Source organism: Drosophila bipectinata, chromosome 3L (genome assembly GCF_030179905.1).
Source record: "Drosophila bipectinata strain 14024-0381.07 chromosome 3L, DbipHiC1v2, whole genome shotgun sequence".
In the NCBI taxonomy this organism is placed as follows: Eukaryota; Metazoa; Arthropoda; class Insecta; order Diptera; family Drosophilidae; genus Drosophila; species Drosophila bipectinata.
Genome location: NC_091738.1, coordinates 858,496 through 881,783, shown reverse-complemented (window position 1 = coordinate 881,783; position 23,288 = coordinate 858,496). Strand labels below are relative to the sequence as shown.

The following is a 23,288-nucleotide window of genomic DNA, read 5'->3' as shown; positions in this document are numbered from 1 at the left end:
TTTTCAACACTGAAATAAAAGTTAGTTTTTACAGCACTATTTTTATATTTATTTGTGGAGCCATATATGATTATATATATAGCAAGTGAAAAGCAGCGCCAGCTGCTGCCACAAAGCCCCAAACAAACAACCGCAACTGCAGTGCCGCCCCGCAACACCCGCGACTCGCGCCCGCCGTCCCTTAAAGCGGAAAACGCAGAGCGAAAAGCACAGGCGAAAAATCAAGAAAAAGGGAGCCGATCAATCAACACAGAAGTTAGCAAGAAACCAACAAAAACTACACCGACCGTACCAACTGCAACAACAACCACTCGCCATGGCCAGCAGAACTGAGAAATGTAAGTTTTTCTATCTAATCGGGACCAATTTCACAGGGAAAGCCAGCTACTCTGCTGATTCGCGGTTTGGGCCGCCGGCTCTTTATGTCGTGATGGGACGCATGTCATATCACAGACGGATTCGGACACGGATTCTGAAGCGCCGGCTGCTACTAGTGCACAGCTTACCGCAAATGCATGTACATATGTGTTGCGTTGGGTGCATGACCAATTGGAGCTTCCATGTGTGAGAGTACCGAGGTTGCGGAAAACTTCTGGAGCTCCCGTCTCGTAGGGCCAGACGCTCATGGCCTTGAAATGGCAGAGGAAGCATGGAAACGACTAAAAATTAACTGCATTTTGCTTCCTAATCACTCTTGGGACGATAGAAGGCAGCCCTATTCCCCAAACAGCCATGACTCTGTTAGATACATGTCTTTGTAGATGATAAGATATAAATAGCTCTATTTATGTAACTCTGATCTATAATTAAGCAGACAAGAAAGGTGTGATGGGCGTACCTATTAAGCAAAAATGTTATACCTTATAAGGAGGCATCATATATTTAATTCCAATTCAAGTAATCCCTGAAACTTGATTCAATATCTCCGGACTAACTGGATAACTAAAAAAAGGCTCTATCTCCGGACCCCAGTTCCAGTTCCCTGAAACCCTCAACTTCTGGCGATGGTGACATACCACAGCGCGTTCCCAGCAGCTTCTGTAAGTTTCCTACTCTCTGCCTTTCGCCCGATTTATAGAGAATGCTTTTGTTTGTGTTTAAAATAGATTCGGAATGGTTCTTTGGCCTGCGTCCGCCATTGTCGGCGTTTTCGAGTGGGTTTTATTGAAAATCTATTTTGCGAATCATCCGACCAGGCTGGCTGCCTCCCCCCGTCACACGTTCCCCACTATTGTCTCGCGTTTCTCCAATTCTCTTACATTGGTGGCGTCGCGACCATGTCGTCAGGTCTTCTGTCTTGTCTTGTTATTCCCCAAAAACAGACCCTACTTTAAAGGGCTAATATATAATGATACAAGTACCTTAAAGAATAGGTTGTTATATCCAACATGGACTTACCCTATCCCTCTGCTGGAAGTCTAGGCTTCCTGTAATATGACCTCTTAGTTCAACAGATTGTTGCGGCTAGAAACCATCTATCTAAGTGCCTACTGTATTTATATTCACTTTGACTGAAAACGCAACTGAAACTACTGCCCGTCGGGTCTGTTTATTGTTTTATTTGGATACTGTGCATTCGATGAGGCCGATGTTTTAGGTGGTGATGCCAATAATGATGATGATAATAGCGCACATACATCCGCGAGTAGATAGCTGATGCTATAAACGAATTGTCGTCGTTGTTTCAGCCTTAGTTCTTGGCCTATTGCTAGTGGTTGTTAGTTAGTGACTGGTGCTGCGCTCGGATTCGCTTCGCTCGTCCGATTCGATGTCATTACAGAAACAGAAATATGCTGAAACGAAAATCCTACTCGAAAAACTCGCAAAACCGAAGCATTTTTCATGCGAGAATCTCGGGAATTTGTGTAGATTAATTTATTGCCTTTCTACATGCCATTTTCTATTTAATGCTATTTTGTTTAGATTTTAAACGCATTCTGGCATCGGCAGAGTCTTTTGTTTTTACATTTTATTTAAAAAAAAAACAGTGAGGACTCTGATGGTTGGACTTTCTATTAAGGGAATAATAGAATACTAGAAGAATAGAATAATAACCCCTTTTAGCCAAGTCCTCCTTTAGTTTCTTGCCGCATTTCGTGAATAATCGCCCGTGATAAGACCAGACATATCGCAAAAACGCATCGCTTACGCCAGTTTCGTTTTGATGTTGCCTCCATCCCTCCTCCTAGAGGACCCGCCGTGCCGATTCTGCAGACAAAGTTGCGAGCCCGCCTGGCGAATTCTATTCCCGCAGAAGCAGGAAGCCAGAAGCAGAGGAGGTGGCTGGGATGCCGGGAAATAACCGCTTCTAGGCCCGGGCAGATGCTTTTTGCATATTTCATAATTCCCGCAGGTGGCCATGGCTACGTGGGGGCCATGAGAGCTAGTGGGGGCCAACAATCAAATGGCCCCAAATGTCGGCTCCCAGGAGCCCCTTTGTGTATGCAACAAGAATTTTTCATATGCCAAATGAATGATTGAAAGACGGAATAGATGGAACACGATGGGTCTGCTGTCTCAGCACCTTGGGCCTCCCATTCCCTCGTCGGATGTGTTTAAGGTTCTCCTGCCGACTGTTGTGCTTAGATAGGCTGTTTCTGGTCCTCCTGTCACAGGACTCCGCAAAGTTGCTTCCCTCGGCTTTAAAAACTTTTCAGCATCTGTCAGCTGAAAAAAAATTCGAAAAAGCGTGGATGGTTGGGGAATTTTCCACCAAAACTAGAACTAGAATATAATAGTCCTTTAGACCAGGTCCTCTTTAAAAGGATGCGACAAGGAGACCCTCACAAATCCGAACACTAATCAGGTGCGAGAAGGGGCGGGCGCCCAAATGAAGACTTCTCTGGGGTGTCTGCCCATCCGGCGCTGCTTTTGTCTGGGTCAAGCTGGCAAGTGAAAGGTGTTGATGTCCTTGCTGGTCGGGCGCCCCCTTCTTGGGCGGGCGGCTGTTGTTAACACCTTTCATGGTCGTCAAGACACGAGACATGCCACGGCACAGTCATTGTCACAGGCAAATTAATTAAAGGACCCCCCCTGGGCGATGTCGTAAAGCATTTAGCATTTTAATTGCGCCATAAAACGAAGCGGGGGACGACACCCGACAGCAGCTAGGAGCAGGTGGCAGCCTGGTGCGAAGGTGTTAAAGAGGTGTCCCAGGGAGGGGAGTTCGGAGCAAGAGGTGGCTCTGCTTTGGCGTTTGCAGGCTAATTAGATTAGATTTGCTTGCTTAATATCCCCCAGCAGGATCATCACAAAAGACTTTAATGGACATCTCTCTCCTGCCCTCTTGATGTCCTCCATCCTCCATCCGCCAGGCTCTGCTCTGAGTTTCATTTTAATTAGTAAGTTTTAAATGAAATCAAGGCTTTGATTTAGAGAAAGTGGTGGTGCATCCTCTAGTTGGGTATCAGTACTAGCTTATAGAAGGGGGTTTAACCCTCCCCTTCTAGTTACCATTTCCGACCCATTCCCGGAAGAGTGCATCTGCAAGGCTCTTTCCTTTCGGCCAACTTAACTGGGCCATCTCAGACCACACCCACTGGACACACTCCCCACCCCCTACTCTGAGATACTGCAGTTGCCTGCGGAACTGACTGACGGATGCTCGAGTCCTCGCATCCTCGCTTGGTACTTGGCCTCGAAATGCGTTGCGCTTTTAAGCTCACACGTGCGGCGAGCTTAAGCTCCCTCTCTCGATCCCCTCCCCACCTCTCTCTCCGCTCTGCCTCTCTCTCCGCTGTAGGGCTTTCTCTAGAGAGCCATCTCTCCGAGTTGACCCAAATAAGATGTCGTAATTGCAGGCGCAAGGCGCGACATTCACGAATATGCAATTACATTAGCCGAGAGGAGCGACAGAGTGAGAGGAGCAGATGCTGAAGACTGTTGCGCCTCTCGCTCGCGCTCCTCTCCGTTCCACTGCCGCCGTTCCTCTCGCTCTAGGCCAGTTTTGCATAAATTATTTATTACGACGCATTTGGGGGGGGGACGCATTTGACATCCCCCGGATGGCGAAAAGAGTCCCTGGGGGGACAACTAGAGAGGAGAGACACAATTTTGGGGGGCAGGAAAGGGTGTTTGCTAATCGATGCAAATTATTTTGCAATTTTCTAAAAAGAGAGAGAGCGGGAGTATCTGCAGGATTGTAAGCGCAGCTCTGATTGAATTCAAGGTCTCGCTTGAACAGAAAGCAGAGCTTATTGCGTTCTTTGAACGCCAATTATGTTGAATACTTTAGGGTGGAATTTCCATGCTGCTCTGTGTGAGTGTGTGTTTTTGTGGGAGAATGTTTGCTTGAAGTGGAATCTAGGACATGCTTCTATCTATCTGGGATGCATTCTAAATAGATAACTAGGTGGTTTTAATTCAATTTTATAAAGAGTATCTGTCTATGGATTAATAAACCAAACTCCTCTTTAAAGCCAACTAAAGTGAGGATTATTCCGGTCTCAACATTATTGGCAGTCTTCCCTCTCTAGGTCCCTAGGTTCTTACTTTTCTCCCCTCGAGCAGAGAAATTCTAAAAGCTTTTTTATTGCCCACTCGAATGATGAATGCATTCAAGGGGGGGGGGGGAAAGGAGGGGGGAAATAAAATAACCGGCATATCCCGTCAGGAATCAAATGCAGTTTCAGACTTCAAATTGGCAGATATGCAATTGGCACCAAAAAGAGGAGAAAGATGGGCACTTTTTTGGTCAATTTGTCAGTGATTTGGAAGGGTAATTGAATTGGAAAAGTTCGAAGCCTTCGGGGGGTATAACCAAAGATGAATAGAGGAAGTTTAAAATAAAAAATAGGGTCTTAAATCCATAATTTTAAAAGAACTACTTGTTCTCTATATTTATAATAATAATATTTCTTTGGTTCTGACACTTCTATGGCATCCCCTAGCCCAAACGACTCTTCTCTGTACATTTTCCAACTATTTTCATTCGTTTTACTGTTAGATTCTTCTTCTTTTTAAAACAATTTGATTAAAAACATTTTAATCCCAGGTTTGGATTGCTTTGATAAAACCCTTTTGGTATTTACATTCAATTAAAATTGAATTTGATTCCCAGGTAAAGCATGAAAGTCAGTATCGACTTTTATGGAGGTTTTTTTTTTTTTGTTTTTTTGTGTTTTTTGTGTTTTTTGTGCCATAAACATTCCTGTTTGGCTCGCTCTCTCGCTGTCCTTGTCTGTGGATGATGGCTAGTCCTTTCCCTTTCGCATGCACTAAGGCTCACATGTCCAAGGTCCTTGCTGTGGCCTGCTGGAAGCCAAAGAACCAGGATATAGAAGCATGAAAAGGGCTGAGGAAAGCAGAAAGGACAAGGATGATGCCCAGTAACAGGAACAAATGCAACGCAACATACGCGTACGCACCAGGAAGGACAATGGCAACAACAACAAAGGGGCCTGGGGCAGCAGCAACAAGAAGGAGTTACCAAGGCACTGAAAGAAATTAGGGCTAGAATACAAAAATTGTGTAGGAAAGCGTACCTCATGTAATATTACGTATACGACATGTAGTACGGTGTAGTATTTTATTCGTGAGAATAACTGTTTCTTTACCGAAAATATTTAATTAATAATTCTAATGGAATATTCCTTCGAGTGTATAAAGAAGAGGAGGGGAGGGGAACATCGCAAATGCCACCCCAATAGGCATTTCAGCTCTGGGCCATGGGACATTGGGCGAACTCTGTGGAAGGGAAGAAAGGGAAAGAGTACCGTAAGCAGGCGGTGGAAAGGAGAAAAAGAGAGCGGGGAGAGAGTGCGGCAGCAGGGGAAGTGACACTACGCTTTAACCTGTTTTCCGCGAAGCTTTTACGCACTCGCTCTCTCGCTTCGAGAGAGAGAGAGCCAGCCACCCTTCGCAGGAGATGACTGACTGAGAGAGAGAGAGAGCCGTGTTGTGTGCTTGTGGGGACTTTTCGCCAGCGAATTGGCCCAGTATCCATTCGGCCGTGTTCCCATAATGTCCGCCAGCGGTCGTCGCTTCTGTCGCAGCCGTTGCCAAAGTTGTCATTGTCATCCGTACCAGCAGAAGCAGCAGCAGCAGCAGCATCACCAGAAGCAGAAGCAGCAGCAGCAACATCAACACCAGCAATAGAAGAAGCGGAGCACCAGCTTAAAAATACATTTTCACAAAATGAAGCAACCGAGCGGAGGCAAGGAAAAACTGCTCGATAAAATTAATTTTTTTCCCCAAAAAAAAAAAAATTGAAAAAAAAAATCATACAAAAATAACAAAAAAGAGCGAAAAAAGCCAGCGAGAGAGAGAGAGAGAGAGGGAGAAAGCGAGAGAGCAAGGGTCGATGTGGTTCCTAGAGGGGGAGACTTGTGGAAATTGTAGTGAAAAACAAAGAAAATTAAAAGAAAATCTAAAGCTAAAACTGAAACTGAAACTAAAAACAAAAATCGAGTTGAAAATGGCACGCGCGTAGCAATAAATAAAACACGAAAATTGGAAATGAAATCCAACGGATCCGCGAGAGTGCGAGTATCCGCGAGATACCGAGAAGTAAACGGATATATGTAAAGCCCACAATTTATAAAAAGGAAGCCCCAACGCCGGGCAGTGTTTAAAAATATATATGTATATTTAACAAAAAAAAAAAAATAAATAAATAAAGCACAAGTGTTGCCTCGAAGTGTGTGTGCAAAAAATGTGGCAAAGAATTTTCTTTTGCTTTCAAAAGACACTTTTTTTTTTTTGTTGGCCTTTCTGGTGTATTATACATACACACAGCACCGCACACGTTTTTCCCCCACACACACACACTCACACTTACACACGAGCGTACTAGTTGGGGGCTCTCGTATTTGTTCGTTTTTCTTTTCGGGATTTTGAGAATTCGGTGACGTTTCGACGTAGAAATTAATAGAGTTTACCTGGCCAAGAGGCAGAGGCTGGTTGGGAATACATATCTCATATATCGAGGATGTCAACAAATTATAGTACTTTTGGTTTCTCAAGAACTGCACGGTCCACTTAAGATTCCCATTATTTTGGGGGTTTTTTCTGCCTCATTTTTGGTTTTCCATTTCCCTTTTCCCTTCCGCTATGAATGCATCGCACTGGACTTCCTGCTAGAGCTTCTAAAGTGCAGTTCTCTCTCTACGACTACACTGGGGGAAAATAGTAAGCATTTTGTTTAAAAACGACACTCAGATAAGGGTAATACAGATTTCCAAATAAATAAATACTTTTAAAAAAAACTCTAATTAAATATTAAAAACAATATCTACTATCAGGTCTTATATTTCTCTTAGTGTACTATCAGCAGGCTTCTCTCAGTCTCTCCCACGCAGGCGCTCTCTAGTGCTCTCTCCTCAGACAACCGCAACACATTTCCTAGTACTCGCACTACGCTGGGAAGCTTTTTTGTTTGTCGCTTCGAGCGGGTGGGCTGCGGGCGGGTGGGGGAGGGCTGGTGGAAAAAGGAGAAAAATAGACCTAGGCGGGGGAGAGCAGCGTGCGAGAGCGAGCGAGCGAGCAGCTGTAAACAGCAGGAAGGCCAAATCCGAGTCCAAAGGAACATGCAACCGATGATTCTACTCCCTTAGTGATTCTCCTCAGCGATTCTGTCGCGTCTCCTCTTCCGAAGTGCAATTGGCTGTCCCAAATACTGAACTCTGCTTTTCCTCGTTTTCTTTTCCATTTTCCCCCATTTCCACCAAAAGACGACAACGTGGGGCACCGTCGTCACCTTCGGCTTGGTCGTGTGCCACACGTCGTATGCGTGTTTTCTTGTTTCTTTTTGAGGCGGCTACGTCATCTGTCATCTGCCTCCTCCACCTCCTCCTCCATTCTCCAAATCTTGCTTCTCTGCTACCGTTTTTTCGCGGGTATTTCCCAGAATAAAAGATTTAATGCGACTGACTGACATTTTCTTTTGGTCAGGTGTTCTGGTCTTCGGGGGTTGGATGGCAGGTGGGCACTTGAAAGCTTCATTCATCAATCCTTTCACTGCCGATGTTTGTATTTGTATTTGTTTTTTAACGGTTTATCTAGTGGTTGTTTTTTTAGGGAGAATAGAGAACAGAAAAGGGCGAAGGTAGTTATGACATTTCCCATAAGTGATTCCAAGGTTAGGAGAAGATTATTAATTATACTTTTCAAGGCAAATCTTTCTTTTTTGAGTATCCTTTTTCCCAGGACTCCTATCATACACTGCCTCGATCTACAAAGTCCATTCAACTCGGACAGATATCTATCAAAATTGTGAAACAACCCTTTCCATTTTCCATAAAAATGGCAAAAAAATGAACAAAATTAGCTACCTACTCGCCGTAAACTGTGGCAATCAAAGACGCCACATAATTACGCCGAGACTGGTTGTATCCTTGCGCCCTGCGAGGATGCGAACCCACCCCTTTCTCCCCATAGCGCCGAGGGCAATATTCGCATCACGAATTCTCAGTTTCTCGGCCCGTGCAGTTTTGAATATCAAAATAAATCGTAAACAAGGTCATATTGTTTATTGGTGTTTGTGCGTGCCGTCGTCGCCGTCCGTCGTCTTCCTCCCTACAACAACACACAGATACACAGTTTTATGGCTCTCAGGGCTCCTCTCTTTCTCGCGTGCGCGCTGGCTCTCGAATCGGGGGGGAAAAGCCCTCGAAAGAGCCCAATTATCAACCGAACTTGTCCAACTTTCAGCCAGAAAAATGTGTGCCACAAGAACCAACAGGAAGTTGAAGAAATCCTCACAGAACCTGAACCACATAGACAGCAAATACTGAAGAACGGAAGAAAGTCCTGAAGAATTCATGAAAATATAAACAAATAAAGAGAAAGACACGCTAAAGGAAGGAATAATAAACGAGAGAATAATCACAAACCAGAAAGAGAAAGCTTTAACTAAAATATTTTTAACTATACAATATACATACATATATATATATACTTATATATATATATATTATATATTAATTAAATTTAGAATAGCGACTTAAGTGTTTAGTGCTTAAACAATTAAATTTTAAACAAAGTAACTGGGAAAATCGAGCAAGTGTAGAGACCGCAGTGAGGGCAGCTCCTGATTTTCGGTGATATGGTGTAAATGTGATAAAAAAAAACGTTTAAAAATAAAAAATAAAAAACCAACGTTTTAAATTCAATAACAAACCCAAAAAACTCTAACAGAAGCTGGAAGATACACAGAAGATTGTGTTTTAATTCTTTCCTCTTCGCAAATCCAATACAATAACTATCTACAAACGTACTAAGCCTTGCATCTTTGAAATACAAAACCAATCTAACAACTATAAGTAACTCTAAGTCGCACAAAACCAAAGTAAATTGAGTGAAAACTACCGCGTCAGATTCTTTTTGGGTTCAAGACTTTTTTTTATAAAGAATATTTTATCAACTGCACTGCCGCAACTTTTCGACAAGTATGCTTTTTTCTAAAAAGAAAGAAAGTGTAACAGACTACTCGTAAAGACATATATTATATTATATATATATATATATATATATATCGGAGAAGCTATGCTAAAATTCTTATGAACCGCGCAGACATCACAAAACAATAAAAAGACAAAACCAAGCAACTATCCCTTTGGAACCGAGTAACCAAAATGCAATAGTCTAACTCGCTCACTGAGGTAATCCTTCGTTATAGATTAGTTATAGTTATGGTAGTACTAGTCCTCCAGTTATCCTCATCAACTCTTTGCTTGTCTACTTCCAGTACACTTGACATAAACTGTGATTATGAGTTCCACAAAATCTCAAGTAGCCCTAGCTACAAATATTCCAACCAACTTATCCTCTGCCGCCTCTGCCTCAACCGCGGCCGCTGCGGCCGCCGTTGTTGTTGTTGCCAGTGCCAGTGCCAACGCCGCCGTTGCCTCAACCACATCCGGGTCAGGATCGCCATCGGGCCGAGCAGGATCGCCTCCAGCTACAGCAGCAGCAGCAGCCACATCCTCCAATTCGGTGGCAAGCAACAACTGCAACTCCGGGGAAGAGTGCCAGACGGGGGCCGGCGGAGCAGCCAACTTGGGACGTCAGAACAGTTTTGGCAACAGACGAGTAAGTTCCAGAAAATCTATTTTCTGGCCACCAACAGGGCGGATGAGTGATTTTTGTATCCATCCCTAAAGTTCAGAAGAGATTATCCTTTAATCCTATAAACCTATGTATATAAGACTAGATAGATAATCCCGGGAAAGAGTTTATATGTAGAAACCATCCTATATAGGTCAGGTCAAGTCAGGTGTCGGACTGCATTCGCAGCTGGGAGCTCGTCTCTCGGTTCTCGTGGCTCTTTCCACGGTGCTCTCAGGATGCACACACATAAGTGCAGCCATGAACTGAGCTCCCGAGCAAAGGATACACGCCCAAAAAACGTCCAGCAAACTGGGTCAGGTCACTGGCAGGCCCCGGGGCTGCCGAGAGAGGACCGAGGGAGGGAGGGAGGTCGACGACGATAACGGGTGTAGGGATTACGTTTCTGCGAATCGCATTTGCTGGAAATTCCCCAATCGACCCCGAGCTGGAATTGGTAAACGTGTTTCTGATTGCAGCTGTCTCCGATGGTAGTTGTTGGCCACCATGTGTATCACTGGGCCACAATCCCAGACAGAGCTCTAAACGCTCTTGCCAGCCGAGTTCAAGGTTTGTGTGTGGGTGGGTGGTGGTTGCCCGGTTGCCTTGGTTAACTGCTCATGCAGGATTTATCGTCAATCATTGTTTATGTGCTGGGCGATAGAGTTCGTGGCCCACCCCAACAGCCCCACCTCTTCCGACTCGTGCATGTACTCTTTTTCCGGAGCAGTTTCTGGCAGCTGCTGGCCTGGCCGTGCTAATGCTGCGAGGCTCCAAGGTCGATTTATTGATTTTTCCCACTCGCTGTACCAGATTCCGGGAAATTAGTTTTCCATTGAATTCGAAAGCGAGTTGCTGGACGCCCAAAGGTAGGCAACAAAGTTTTTCATTCTAAAAGAAGAGTCCTTCCAAGTGGAAAGAGTAATTTTTGAAAATTTCTTCAAACTTGAGACTTGAAAGGAAAGTAGACATCTATTGGTCCTGTGGCTTCAGGATAAACACTCCAATCACTACAAGTGTCGGTCAATATTCAATAAGACTGTAGCTCCTAACTCTTCAAATCCTCAAGTGCCCATCCAGTTCTGGCCACGTCAAGTCAACAGCTGATTAATGATGTCACTGAGTAGTTTCGGATTGGAACAAAATCAATGGAGGCAAACAAATAAAGGCACGAAATTAATGTGCCTGGCTGGGCCGATGACTAAACTGGTGGAGAAGTGATAGACTGAATGCCTGACTGCGTTTATTCTCCAGGTGGTGGTCCTGTCCTTCAGCGCCGCGAAAAATGTCAAAAGGCAATTGCCAGGACTGTGGTTTGGGCCCATCGGACGGAGGAGTCTACTCCCATTTAACCTTTTGGTTTTCCCAGTGCTTGGGAGGGTGGGCGGCGTTTGTTTTTCACATTTCAATGAGCCAACAATTGCATCATAGATTGGCTCTCCCCCCCAACACGAGGTCCTATTCGGGGAATTGTTATTCTGTTAGTGGAGTATTATTCAGGTTGATAATCAAGTGGAGCATGATATTACTCACCCCTCAGGAGTCAACTTTGGCATTTATTTGCCACTAATTGTAAAGTAATTACTTCACTCCCTAACCCTCTGGCTTTTCCTTATTTCCTTCAGGGCAACATGAAGGGCAAACATCTCACACGCAGCCATGCCATGCGTGAGTCCACATCGCCGCCTCGCACGCCAACACCGCGGGCTGCCGGCGACCAGCCAGGAGAGCTCCACGAGCACAACAACAACAATGCCATAACCAATAACAACAACAACAACAACAATAATAATACGAATAGCAACAACACTAACAACAATGGGAATAACAACAGCAAAGCACAATCAACCGGAAGGGGCAACTCGCCGTTGATGGAGGCACCTGCCGTGATTGTCACTAGTCAGCAACAGCAACAACAACAACAACAGCAGCAGCCGATGCAGCAATCTCCTCCAAAGCCACCACAGAACGTTCCCCTCAGCAACGAGGCAGAGTTTCCGAAGCTGTCGCCGCCCAAGAAGTCCGGCGGGCAGCACAACCGCACCAACAGCAACGGCAGCGGCATGGAGTACAACAACAACAACGCCAACAAGAAGTTCGTGGTCGACCTGAAGTCCAACGGCCTGGACACCAGCAGTAAGCACCACAACAACAACAGCGGCAACGGCAACAACTCTTCCACGGGCGTGATATACAACTCCGGAATGAACTACAAGGCGGCCGATCGGCACGAGCGACACGACCGCCACGAGATGTCCAGCCAGAACAGCAATCTGAGCAACAACCATGACGACGAGCCGTACCACTACGAGCCGCAGAGGGCCGGCGGAGGAGGCGGTGGGGGCGGCAAGAAGCACCGCGCCAACACCAACTCGAAGGGCAACAAGCCGCGCTTGAAGAACATCGGCGGCAGCTCCTCGGGCAGCATCGACGGCAGCGGCAACAACGGCGGGGGCAACAACATGACGTCCAACAACGCCAACTCGAACAACTCGAGCAACAACACCTCGGGCTTCATATCGAGGGGTAAGTATCGCGCTCCGTTTGCGTAGCCAAATGCCACGGCTCATGCCACTCACTGATTCTAGTCTTTCACCAATCAGAGAACTCGAGCGAGCAGTACACGGACTATGGCGGCACCGATCTCCTGATGTTCTTCCGCGACACCCTCAACAAGAACCCCAAGGACCGTAACATTCTGCTGAAGATTGAAAAGGATCTAATGGAGTTTGTCCAGGAGAACAGGTGAGTTACTCTCTCTATATACCATCGTTAGGTGTCCTAAATTATTCTTTCAATTGATAGCCGTGGCTGTGAGTACCGTTTTCCGCCAGCTTCCTCGTACAACCGGATGCTGATCCATCGCACCGCCGCCTTTTTCGGCATGGAGCACAATGTGGACACCGAGACGCAGCAGTGTGTGATCGTGGCCGTCACCAAGGGCACTCGCATACCAGAGGTACAGGAACTATTCAGTGGAAACTAGAACACCTTAGTAATCTATTATCTTCCGTCAGATCCGCTTCCAGTCGCTGGTGCGCGACGATGCTCGAAAGTCAATTCTCAAGAGGGACACCCACAGCTTCGACGAGGTGCGTCCTCTGGCATACCTGTGCCCCCTTTCCCTCGATCGCAAGGCCAAGAGCTTCGAGGAGCGGGAGGAGGACTACGACCGTGCGCGCAGCCGCATCTTCAGTCGCACTGGCACCCAGGACGGCTACTCCGGCGGCGGAGGCGACGAGGACTGCTATGGCGGCTGGGATCAGCAGCAGCAGCAACAGCAGAAGCAGTCCCAGCCCCCGAGGCCCAAACGTCCCAATGGGAAGATGCTGCAGATGCAGAATGTAAGGGTGTGGTCTCCAGGAAGTGTCTTGTTCATAAACTTATTCAAAATTTTGTCCTTTCAGTCCACGGAATCTCGCGATGGCATGCGATCGGGCGGGGCTGTGCCCAAGTCCCACAACTTTGGCAACTATGGAGGGCCACCAGGCTCTGGAGGTCCTGGCAACAATAACCTGCCGCGCGGCGACTCCACCAACTCGAACAAGAGTGGACGCGGCGGCTTCACCAAGCAGGACTCTACTGGCAGCACCAACACTCCCTGGCGCCTGTCGCCTTCCAGCAGTGGGTGAGTACTTGGTGGAACAGGTGTCCTTTTTGTTTGAAATTGAAGCGGTTTCACCAAGTCTTTAGTCCTTAATTCTATTCTAAATTAGTCCTAACGATTAAAAATTAATTCTACTTGTAATGGTGACTTGTTGGAACCGCTCTCAATAGGTAATCTTTATGTTGAAACCATGTCCATGTACCCAAACTCAACAATCGCTCTCAATCCATTTTTTTGAAATTAAACCTAAATTTTTAAATTGAAAACCTTAAAATATATAAATACCCAAACAAAATACCGAAACATATTTTGTATGCAACTCCCCCCCGACAACAACAACAACAACAACCATAACAACAAACGATACAACAACAATAAACCAACCAACTCCGAATCCCCATCGTCCAGCTACAAGACGCGGACGCAGTCCGTGCGCTCCGATTCCGTCACTCCCTCACCCACCGGCTACGGCAGCGACAGGCAGACGCCGGAGCTGAATCATCCGAATTCCAGCCGGCTGGGTGGTGCAGGTCCAGGCGCAGGGTCAGGTGCCGCAACAGCCACAGCAGCCACATCACCAATGAGCGTCGGTGGCGGAGCAGCTACTGGATCCGGGCAGCCGGCTGCTGGATCGGCCTCGGGAGCATCGGGACTAGTGTGGGCCGTCACCGACATCGCGAACGTGCCAGTTGGCAGCCTCCTCATTGATCCGCAAACCCTCCAACCAATTGTCAATGCAGACGGGTAATTTACAAAAACTAAACCAAAGAAATTAAACCACACAAACAACTAAAAAATATATAGAAATTATACAGAAAGTCGTTGCGAAACTTGTGCATTTTATCCAACCAATATTTCTGCATTTCTGCTGTATTAGTTTCTTTTATTTTGTCTCGAACCACACTGATTCTTAACTCAAATGATATATGCGACGGGGTCGCCTAAGACCTCTACTTTTAACAATATCCTAGCTGAATAAACCGAGAGATTGGCTCTTTAATCGATTAACTTTCGAACTTAGTAATCTTAACCAACAAATCTTAAATATTTACTTATAGTTTTTAAAGTAAAAATCACTAGCTTTGTTCGTTCTGCTAATAATCAAATATCCAACGTGTTTTTAAGACAATTATATGCTTGAGCTTAAGAAAACATTAGCAATATCTTCAAGAAGTATCCCCATATTCTTTAGACATCTTATGAATATTATTTTCCATAACTATTAATACTTATTATATACATATATGTGAAATATGCAAGATTCTTAGCTTTTCATTTATTGTGACAAATTGTTGATGTTGTTTTTGTAAATTATCTGCCTAAACTCGAACTAAATTAACCGACACGAGTGCCAAACACCACGCTATCCAATATATAACTACTATTCGCCTATCACCTCTCTGTTTCTCTCGATCTGTGTGTCCATTTCGCTCACGATCATCGTCCGACACCCACCACCCACCCAACACCACTTTAACCAAAATGCCCGAAATCCACTTCCATTGTCAAGATCACCAAAGTATAGCTTCAGTTCAGCGACGTTCGAGTGAATGAGTTTTGCGTTGAATGTGTGTCGTCTGCCAGTGTTGTCGTCTTATCCTAATTGTTGTTCGTTCAAATTACATTTCGCCTTGTTACAAAAATAAAAACCAATCAGTTAAGCCATTCGTTGTTGTTGTTTTTCGATTTTCTATATACAATATATCCTACTAAGTGTCTGTCGCTGTCGCTGCCGCTGCCGTCGCGTCGCTAAAATATACTGCAAATAAAAAAAGCAAAACTTTGGCAACTCTATCTGCAGGCGACTGTACTTTCTTACTTACTTATCTATTATTTATATAGCTGCTTTCAAAATATATATTTTTTAATGAAAAGTTTATAAATTAAATTTTTAAATAATTATATTACTAAAATATTATACATTTTTTGACATTTTATTGGAATCTGATAAGTATTTAAAGAACCAAGATAAAATAATTGTAAATAAGTCTCGTCATTGCCTTCTACTCCGTTAACATCAGTGTTGTGAAGCGTAAAATGCTTCAAGTACAATTACCGGTTTCAACACTGTTTTTGTTTCATTCACAATCTGTCATTTTGTTAACGGTCTTCGTTCTTCGACGAGACTTTTCTATAGTTAAGGGTCTATTGAAAATAAAATTATATCAATAATTAAAGTTTAATGTAAATAATAAAATATATAAATTTCAAAAAAAGCAGCTATATAAACAACTTTGTAATTAATTTCCTCTTTTCTAAAAGTGCATGCTGCCGAGCGATAAAAAATACCAAACGACACACTCAACCCTAGAATATATTCCCCATTTTAACTGAAAAATAAAACTAATTTTTGTACAATTTCTCTATTCAAGTTCTATTTATCACTACGACCCGTCCAACCTGCCGCCCAATCAGGCGCTCCAGCATACGGGAAACCAATACCAGTCCCAGAACCAGGGCAACTCATCCGGTGGCTACAACAACTACCGCAAGTCCTCGCCCCACCAGCAGCACTTGCAGCAGCCACCCCAGCAGCAGCAACACCACCAGCAGCAGCAGCAACCGCTGCCACAGCAGCAATATGCCAACACCGAGTTGTCCTGCAGCTCCACGGAGAGCTACGCCGAGGAGACCCATTCGCCCGGCATGGAGTGCTCCGAGGGATACGAGAGCTACGAGCCGCTGTCGTTGCCGCAGCAGCAGCAGCAGGAGGATCCGGGGATGAAGGGTGATGATTGTGATAGCCTGGCCAGTGCCACAGCTTGCCTGAGCATTACCACCGCCACGTCCACAAAGAACTATGACCGCATCGAGGTGCAAAAGTACAAGAACCAGGCCACCAGTCCCAACATACCCGCCTGTTGTGCAGCGACGGGCGAGAAGCTGGAGGCGGAGTCACCCGTCGGGGTACAGGAGCAGGAACCGGAGCCGATTGCAGGTCCCTCGTCCTCTGTCTCGGCGGCATCCTCTGCCGGAAGTGCCGAACTGCCAACCAGCCAGACGCCCTTGACCCCAGTAGCCACTCAGGTGAACTGTGACCTGCAGTCCGTTTCGCCGAGCTCCACGCCGTACAGCCAGTGCGAGGCGAAGACCCCCAACCAGAGTCACGGTCCCAGTGCGGTCGTCGAGGAGCCGAAGACCACCACCTGGACGTACACGCAGAGCTACCAGGCGCCGGATGGTTCCACGGTCTTTCACACCACCACGACGCCCAACGGGGCTGCGCCCTACTGCGCCACAACATATCAGCAAGGGGTAAGATGATCTCTTCGAAATATACAGATTCTGTTGCTAATCCTTCTGTCTTAAAGCCCGATGGCAGCATCTATGCGGTGCCCCAGGGCATGGTCTATGCCGCCTATCCCCAACCTGGCGTTGGTGGGGCCGGGGCCGCCTCGCAGCCGCTCTTCCAGCTGACAGCCAGCAGCCATCCGCCCGCCCAGACACTGTTCGCTTCGCCCGAAGCGGGTGGTGAGCTGCCCGGCGGCACCTACATGATACCTGTCTTCGATCCGGCCCAGCAGCCGCGTGAGGGCTTGATCCAAGCACAAGCCATCTACCAGGCCGGACCGGGTGGACCCGCGGCCACCACAGTGATGCCGATGGCGGCCACAGCCGCCTACCCGACAGCCCAGTTTGCCACGGCAACAGCCCCGAACGGAGCGCCCATTTACCAGGCGCCGCTAATCTACTCCAGTGAGCCGAACGGCGGGGCACAGCTGCAGCAGCTGCCCATGGCCACTTACCCGATTCAATACTCCTATCCGTACTACCCCATCCCGTACTACGTGCCCCCGCAGGCTGTGGCCACGGCGCCCATGGTGGCAGCCTCTCAGCCGCCAGTGGGACAGGCGCCACTCCCCCCACAAGCTCAAGCCACACAGCCGGGAGGAGCAGCCCCAGGACCACCCACAGTGGTATCCGGTAAGCCCTATCACTCTCCAGTTCCCAGTAATCTTCATTAAACTGATTATTTCTCTAAAGTTTCCGGTCCACCACATCACCAGTCGCATCAGCCACACCACCAACCCCCTCAACAGTCCTCGAGCAACGGGGGATCGGTGGTGGCCTCCAACAGCTATGGCGGACGCGTAAAACGTACGCCTGGGGGCGGTTCCATCCACTACAATGCTAGCTACCCGCCCAGCTCGGTGGCCCATGCCAGTGGTGGGCATCATCCGGCGGCGGGATCCGCCCAGCTGATCGCTGCCCCCGCTGCCAGCACAACCACATATCATGCGCTGCCCACATTGACGCTCGCCCATGGTGGTGCACCGGCTGGCTCGGATCTCGGTGGCGCAACAGCGGCGCACGTGTATGCGCTGCCCGCTCAGCATGCCACCGCGCTGATCCCAACGAACATCTTCCCATACGCGGCTGCAGCAGCGGCGGCAGCAGCCGGTCCAGCGGGTCCACAGCCCGCCCCCCAGGTGGTGCAGCAGGCGCCTCCCCCGCCGCCATCGGCTCCACATCATCTGATCACTGCAGCCCCGTTCTACCCGGCCAGTGCTGGAGGGATGGAATCGCAGTCGGCACCCAGTACGCCAGCGGCTCCGGGACGTCAAGCTCCTTTGTTCAGCACACCACCGGCTCCGAATAACGGGAGCAGCGGCAGCAGCAGTGCCGGAGGAAACGGCAATGGCGGTGGGTACCACAGCAATAGCTCCACTCCACACTACTACCAGAGCCAGAGCAGCAATGAGGGCGGCTACTCCTCGTACGAGAAGCGGAACAATGGCGGTGCGCAGTCCATGGGTGTGCGAAAGCCCTACCATCCGGGCGGCTACAACCCCAGGCACTCGGTGCCAATGGGAGGAATGCCCTCCGGTGCCAAGACACCGCTGCTCAACTCCAACAACGAGCCCACACCGCGAGCCTCGCCCAGTGGTGTTAGCATGGGCGGAGGACCCCCTTCATCCGGGGGCGGTGGTGGAGCAGGAGGCAGCAACAGCTACCACCACCGGGGACCACCCCCGCACGCAATGGGCGGAGCCAAGCAGCGGGAGAACAAGCCGAACCAGCTTCCACTGATCAGTGGACCACCGCCCAGCTATGCGACGGGCAATCCGGCCACCGGGGGCGCAGTGAGCACCACGCCCAGCTACGAGTCCAAGCCGCCAGTGCGCTTGAACGCCGCAGCGGCCAGCTTCCGCAGCCAGAAGTCCATGAACCAGGACTTTAGGCGCAGCGTCTCCCAACGCAACTCACCGAGTGCTAACGGCGGCAACGGGAACGGAAACGGCAGCCACGAGAGCAGCAACAACTCGCCCAACAGTATTGCTGGCAGCAACAACAACAGCGCCGCCAACACTCCCAATGCTGCACCGCCTCCGCCGCCACCCGCCACTCTGGTCAGCCATCCCGGCGGCTATGTGGTCCTGGATCAGTCCATGAACGCCTCGCCGCCGTCGATCTACCTGGGTAGCAGTGGTGGTGCTGGAGTAGCTGGCGTCTCTGGAGCGGGTGGCGCTGCGGGACAGGCTGCTGCTGGCTCGAACGGAGGCGGCGGTAACCAGCACTCCGGAGGCGCCCGCACGCACATTCCCACAGCCCAGCTGCATCACAGTGCTGCCTCCGCGGCGGCGGCAGCAGCAGCCGCTGGCAACCAGCAGGCCACCACGGCGGCGGTTCTGAGCGGCGTGGCCGCGGCCGCCCTAGGTGGCTACAATCCGAACGGCGCGTCCGGCGTGTACTTCAAGTATGGCCAGACGTACTTTGCGCACGTAAGTAGGCTATGATTTTTGTAAGAAACTCCAAATGACCGATTCCTTCCCTTTAAAGCCCTCGGTGGCCTTGCCCAACAGTCGACGATCGCCCTCAAACGATATCCGGCCGCAAATGGCGCAGGTGGCCGGCATGTATCCCACAATGATGATACAAGGTGAGTCCTAGTCTCTGTGCAAATTCCAACAAATGCTAACTCTTCCACATCTTGCAGCTCGTCATCCCAGCCGCCATCCGAACCCGAACTACAAGGGTTCGCGTCCGCGGTAAAGCCAGCCGGAGCACTCCGGACATATAGAAACCAAGCAAACAAAAAAACTACATACACATAACGGCATACCTAAGATAAATATAAATAGCAACCTAATCTAGTGGACATAAAGTAGTTGACAAACAAAAAAAAACAAAAAGAATAATAAACCAGAAATAACGAGGACGCAATGGAGGAGAAGGAGGAGCATAAGCCTCGTCGAGTGCTGGCCGCAGAGTTGTCGGGCAATATTGGTAGAGGAAGCTGAAGAGGAGACAGCAGAGAGGGCGTGGCAGGGAACCAACCGAACCAAATCAACCCACACCTGACCAGACGAGAGACCCGGGAGCCAGGAGCGGGAAGCCATCATGTTACATCTTCCGCAGCCAACAAAGGGAAGCAAGTCGCGAAAGTAGAGTCAAGGGGGGACCGACAGAGCATAGCATATAGCCTTTAAATATAGTTAAGGAGTATCTATTGTACGCAGAGGGTACAAGACCGAACCGCTACAGAAGGGACAATGATCGACGATCGCGATGACAACCGGAAAGAGAGAATTGAATGCTGTATATTTTGTGCCATTACAAATAGTCTATAATAAAGAAACGAGTACCCGAAGAAGCAATAAATGAACAGACAACGACGACGGCCCGACAAGGACATTAACCGACTTGGACGCGACCCGTAGTTTCCATTCACTTTCCCCTGACCGTACACCATATAGGATATTCAGGTAGATCAGGATCTTCTCGTCATCCGTGAAGCTCTCGAATTGGAACGCCAAAGCAAGAGAATCTCCCAGACAAGCTTTGAAGCTGGTTCATATTTTAACTCCTATCTTCCAATCTGCTGCTGAATGTCGCCTTGCTTTGGAGTGCTTAATTGAATGTGTTTTAATTAGGTTAGAAATCTCAACCGAAGCAGAAGCTACTGACCAACCAACCAACCAACCATATGACAGACCGGACAACTCACATGGCCCTTGACCCGAGTGAACCCAGAAATCTGCTGCCAGGATTGGGGCGAGTCTTATATCTATAGTTTTGTTCCGCAAAATTTGGGTTAGACTCTTCGACTAAGTCCACCAAGTCCCCGATAAAAACAACAACATAATGAAACATAGATGAACCTTTAATTTAGAGAGTCAATTATTATTATTTCGTAATTTAAATTACTGAAAATTTGTTGAATATGATTTTTGGTTTGAATTTTCGCCTCGATTAAGTTTATGTTTATCTTTCGAAATAGAATTTCCTTATCATTTTCTGTTCCTTAATGCAAAGAAGCTGCAACTAAAATTTCGTTGTTATCCGTAAGAGAAATAAAATAAAAACCAAGCAAAAATAAGAAGGAAGCTGGAGATGGAGGACGGAGGAGCCAAGCAGCTATACATTTATTGTTAAACAAAATAATTAGCTTAGCGTATAAACTACATATGTATATGTACCATCTAATAATATATAGGAAAGTGAAAGAAAAAATGCTAAAATCTAAAACTATAATAAAAGAGAAACCACATGATTAGTTAAAGTTAAACGAGAACTTTGTGTTGCCTTTTCTTATGATTTTCTATACATCCTTCACAGCTATTGATTTTTATCCTGAGTTTTCTGCTTTTGTACATCGAACTTTTGGCAGGACCTCTCTCGCTGGCTCGAACACTGAAACCCCAATCTCGATACACTTTCCGGAACTTCTCTAGAACTGTATGTCTAAATGTACATAACAATAATTTACAAGAAACAGAAACGCGACTACGAGTATATACATACGCATAGCCATGTAAGTAGGTTAGGAGCATCCAGTCTAGGATCAAACACGCCCGGTCCTCTCCTCCAAAGCAATCGGTCACCGTCAGACATCCTTGCATCCTTTCACCATTGAAAACGCGAACATTAACCTAAGTATGAATAGCTTTCTAGAAAATACTCGGCTTGACACTTGATAGATAACTCTCATATAGCAACCACATAGTAACGAAAACGTACCAAGTAAGTTAGTGAACCAAACTGCTCAAGATTTCGAATAGATTCCGAAAGACACCTACTGTAAGCACGGAAGAAACAGAAAACGCTTTGTTGGCCAGGTCCCGAGAAATAATAGAAAGTAGAAGGGAGAGCGAAGGACAGTATCCAAGTATCCTGAAGTATCGAACACTTGCTCCTGTTGTGCATTTCTTTGTTTGTTGCTCTGTTGATAAGAAAACATAAACCAAAAATTGTTGAAGTCTAAAAGAATGTTGAGAAAGTAGGTTAGGAGGCGGGAATGTGCTAGCAGAAGAAGGACTAAACAAACTGGCGGAATATGTTATACAAACTATTAATTATTATTATTATCACTGCATCGTAACGACTCGATTCGATTGGTAGAATGCAACATTGCAATATTGCAACTCCAGCCACGACAACAGCAACAGCAACTCGAACAACCAAGAAATGAGACAAAGACAAAAATCAGAGGGCGGCGTTTTTATCGACGAGGTTAACTCTATTGATAGTGAGGAAGTGGTCTAATGATTAATGATAAATATTATTAAAAAAGAAAACAAACGAGAAAACAAACAAAAAAATGTATTTATTTTAATTTATATATACACTAGAGAGTTATTAAAAATATATATATACATAATGTATAAGGAGAAAGAAACAAATGCAGTTTTTTCTTGGGTTTGCGATGGAAAGAACGATATATTAATGAAAGCTTAATATTGTTCAGTGAATGTTATCTCTCCCAGCGGACATTTAACATAAATACTGTCTGGCTAAATAGCCCAACTTGGCCCACATGATTTATGGGCCAGGAGAACGCATTCGACAGTCGTTTACCACCACGAAATGATGTCCTTTGGCACATGTTGCCCCAGACTGGCCATAAAAAACGTGAACAAACAGGGCTAAGGCCAGGAATTGTGCAAACATTCATACTGGATAGTAGGTGTATGGTGTCCTGGTGTCCACTATCTGGCCCAGACCCAGACAATTAAGACATATTTCAGGGGTTGACCAGGGATCTTAACATCTTCATAACACGCGCGACCCAAAGGCCGGAATAGGTAGCCGCAGACAATCGAATATGCCACCAACAGTTTTTGGTAAGAGCCAGCCCCGAAACCCCGAAAACCAAGAAATAAACCAACTGGAAACGGACCCAACAAATTACCCTTAAATTTCCACCGATCAAGGGAAAGTGCACTGAGAAAAATGGACAAAATTGCTTCTAAGGATAACAAATATTTTATACTGACCTTTTTAAATTTCTCCAAGTGCTACCTGTCTGGCCCTCCCTTTGATGCTATCACTGTTCGATTCGATGGCTATCTGGTTGGAGGTCAGCACATAAATCTGCCAGCCAAATGGTCAAGATCCAAAGGGATAGACATCGAATGAAAGAAAACCAAGCCCGAAAACCCAAAAACGACCGACTGCGACAGGTTGCAGCTCAATAAAGATCTAAATAAATATTATATCGCCGGCCCATGGGCCTCTGACAAAGGGGGTAGGAGATGAAAAGGATGAGTTCATTTAGGGTTCGCGGTTAGAGGAATCCTACCTGTTACCCAAAAGGTTCAACCTGTTCGCTGTGGTTCGGCGAAGGCGGTGGCGGTGGAAATCAAATGGTCGAGGCTTTTGTAAACGGGTGACATTTAAAAATTATGGCATGTAA

The 23,288-nt window shown here is 46.9% G+C and overlaps 2 protein-coding genes across 9 annotated transcripts; both read left to right on the top strand.

Annotated features, from left to right (window-relative positions):
• The first annotated feature begins 19 nt into the window (after positions 1–19).
• enc (R3H domain containing protein encore) lies at positions 20–21,161 on the top strand. Of its 7 annotated transcripts, none has more exons than XM_070280287.1 (12): positions 20–338; positions 11,670–12,570; positions 12,633–12,789; positions 12,850–13,003; positions 13,062–13,394; positions 13,452–13,672; positions 14,060–14,395; positions 16,024–16,906; positions 16,963–17,575; positions 17,636–19,374; positions 19,433–19,532; positions 19,590–21,161. In XM_070280287.1, exons 2-12 carry the CDS (start codon positions 11,676–11,678, stop codon positions 19,643–19,645), a joined length of 5,487 nt encoding a protein of 1,828 aa, XP_070136388.1. In that variant the 5' UTR covers positions 20–338; positions 11,670–11,675; the 3' UTR covers positions 19,646–21,161. The 7 variants fall into 7 exon arrangements, with proteins under 7 accessions (XP_070136388.1, XP_070136387.1, XP_017098358.2 ...); XM_070280286.1 differs by lacking the exon at positions 20–338 and adding an exon at positions 884–1,040; XM_017242869.3 differs by lacking the exon at positions 20–338 and adding an exon at positions 9,709–10,029 and having other exon boundaries at positions 12,648–12,789; positions 13,062–13,388.
• Rdh (Red herring) lies at positions 5,914–9,777 on the top strand. 2 transcript variants are annotated; one of them, XM_070280290.1, is made up of 2 exons: positions 5,914–6,154; positions 9,686–9,777. In XM_070280290.1, exon 1 carries the CDS (start codon positions 5,962–5,964, stop codon positions 6,094–6,096), a length of 135 nt encoding a protein of 44 aa, XP_070136391.1. In that variant the 5' UTR covers positions 5,914–5,961; the 3' UTR covers positions 6,097–6,154; positions 9,686–9,777. The 2 variants fall into 2 exon arrangements, with proteins under 2 accessions (XP_070136391.1, XP_017098361.2); XM_017242872.3 differs by lacking the exon at positions 9,686–9,777 and adding an exon at positions 8,650–8,916 and having other exon boundaries at positions 5,919–6,154.
• Positions 21,162–23,288: the final 2,127 nt, after the last annotated feature.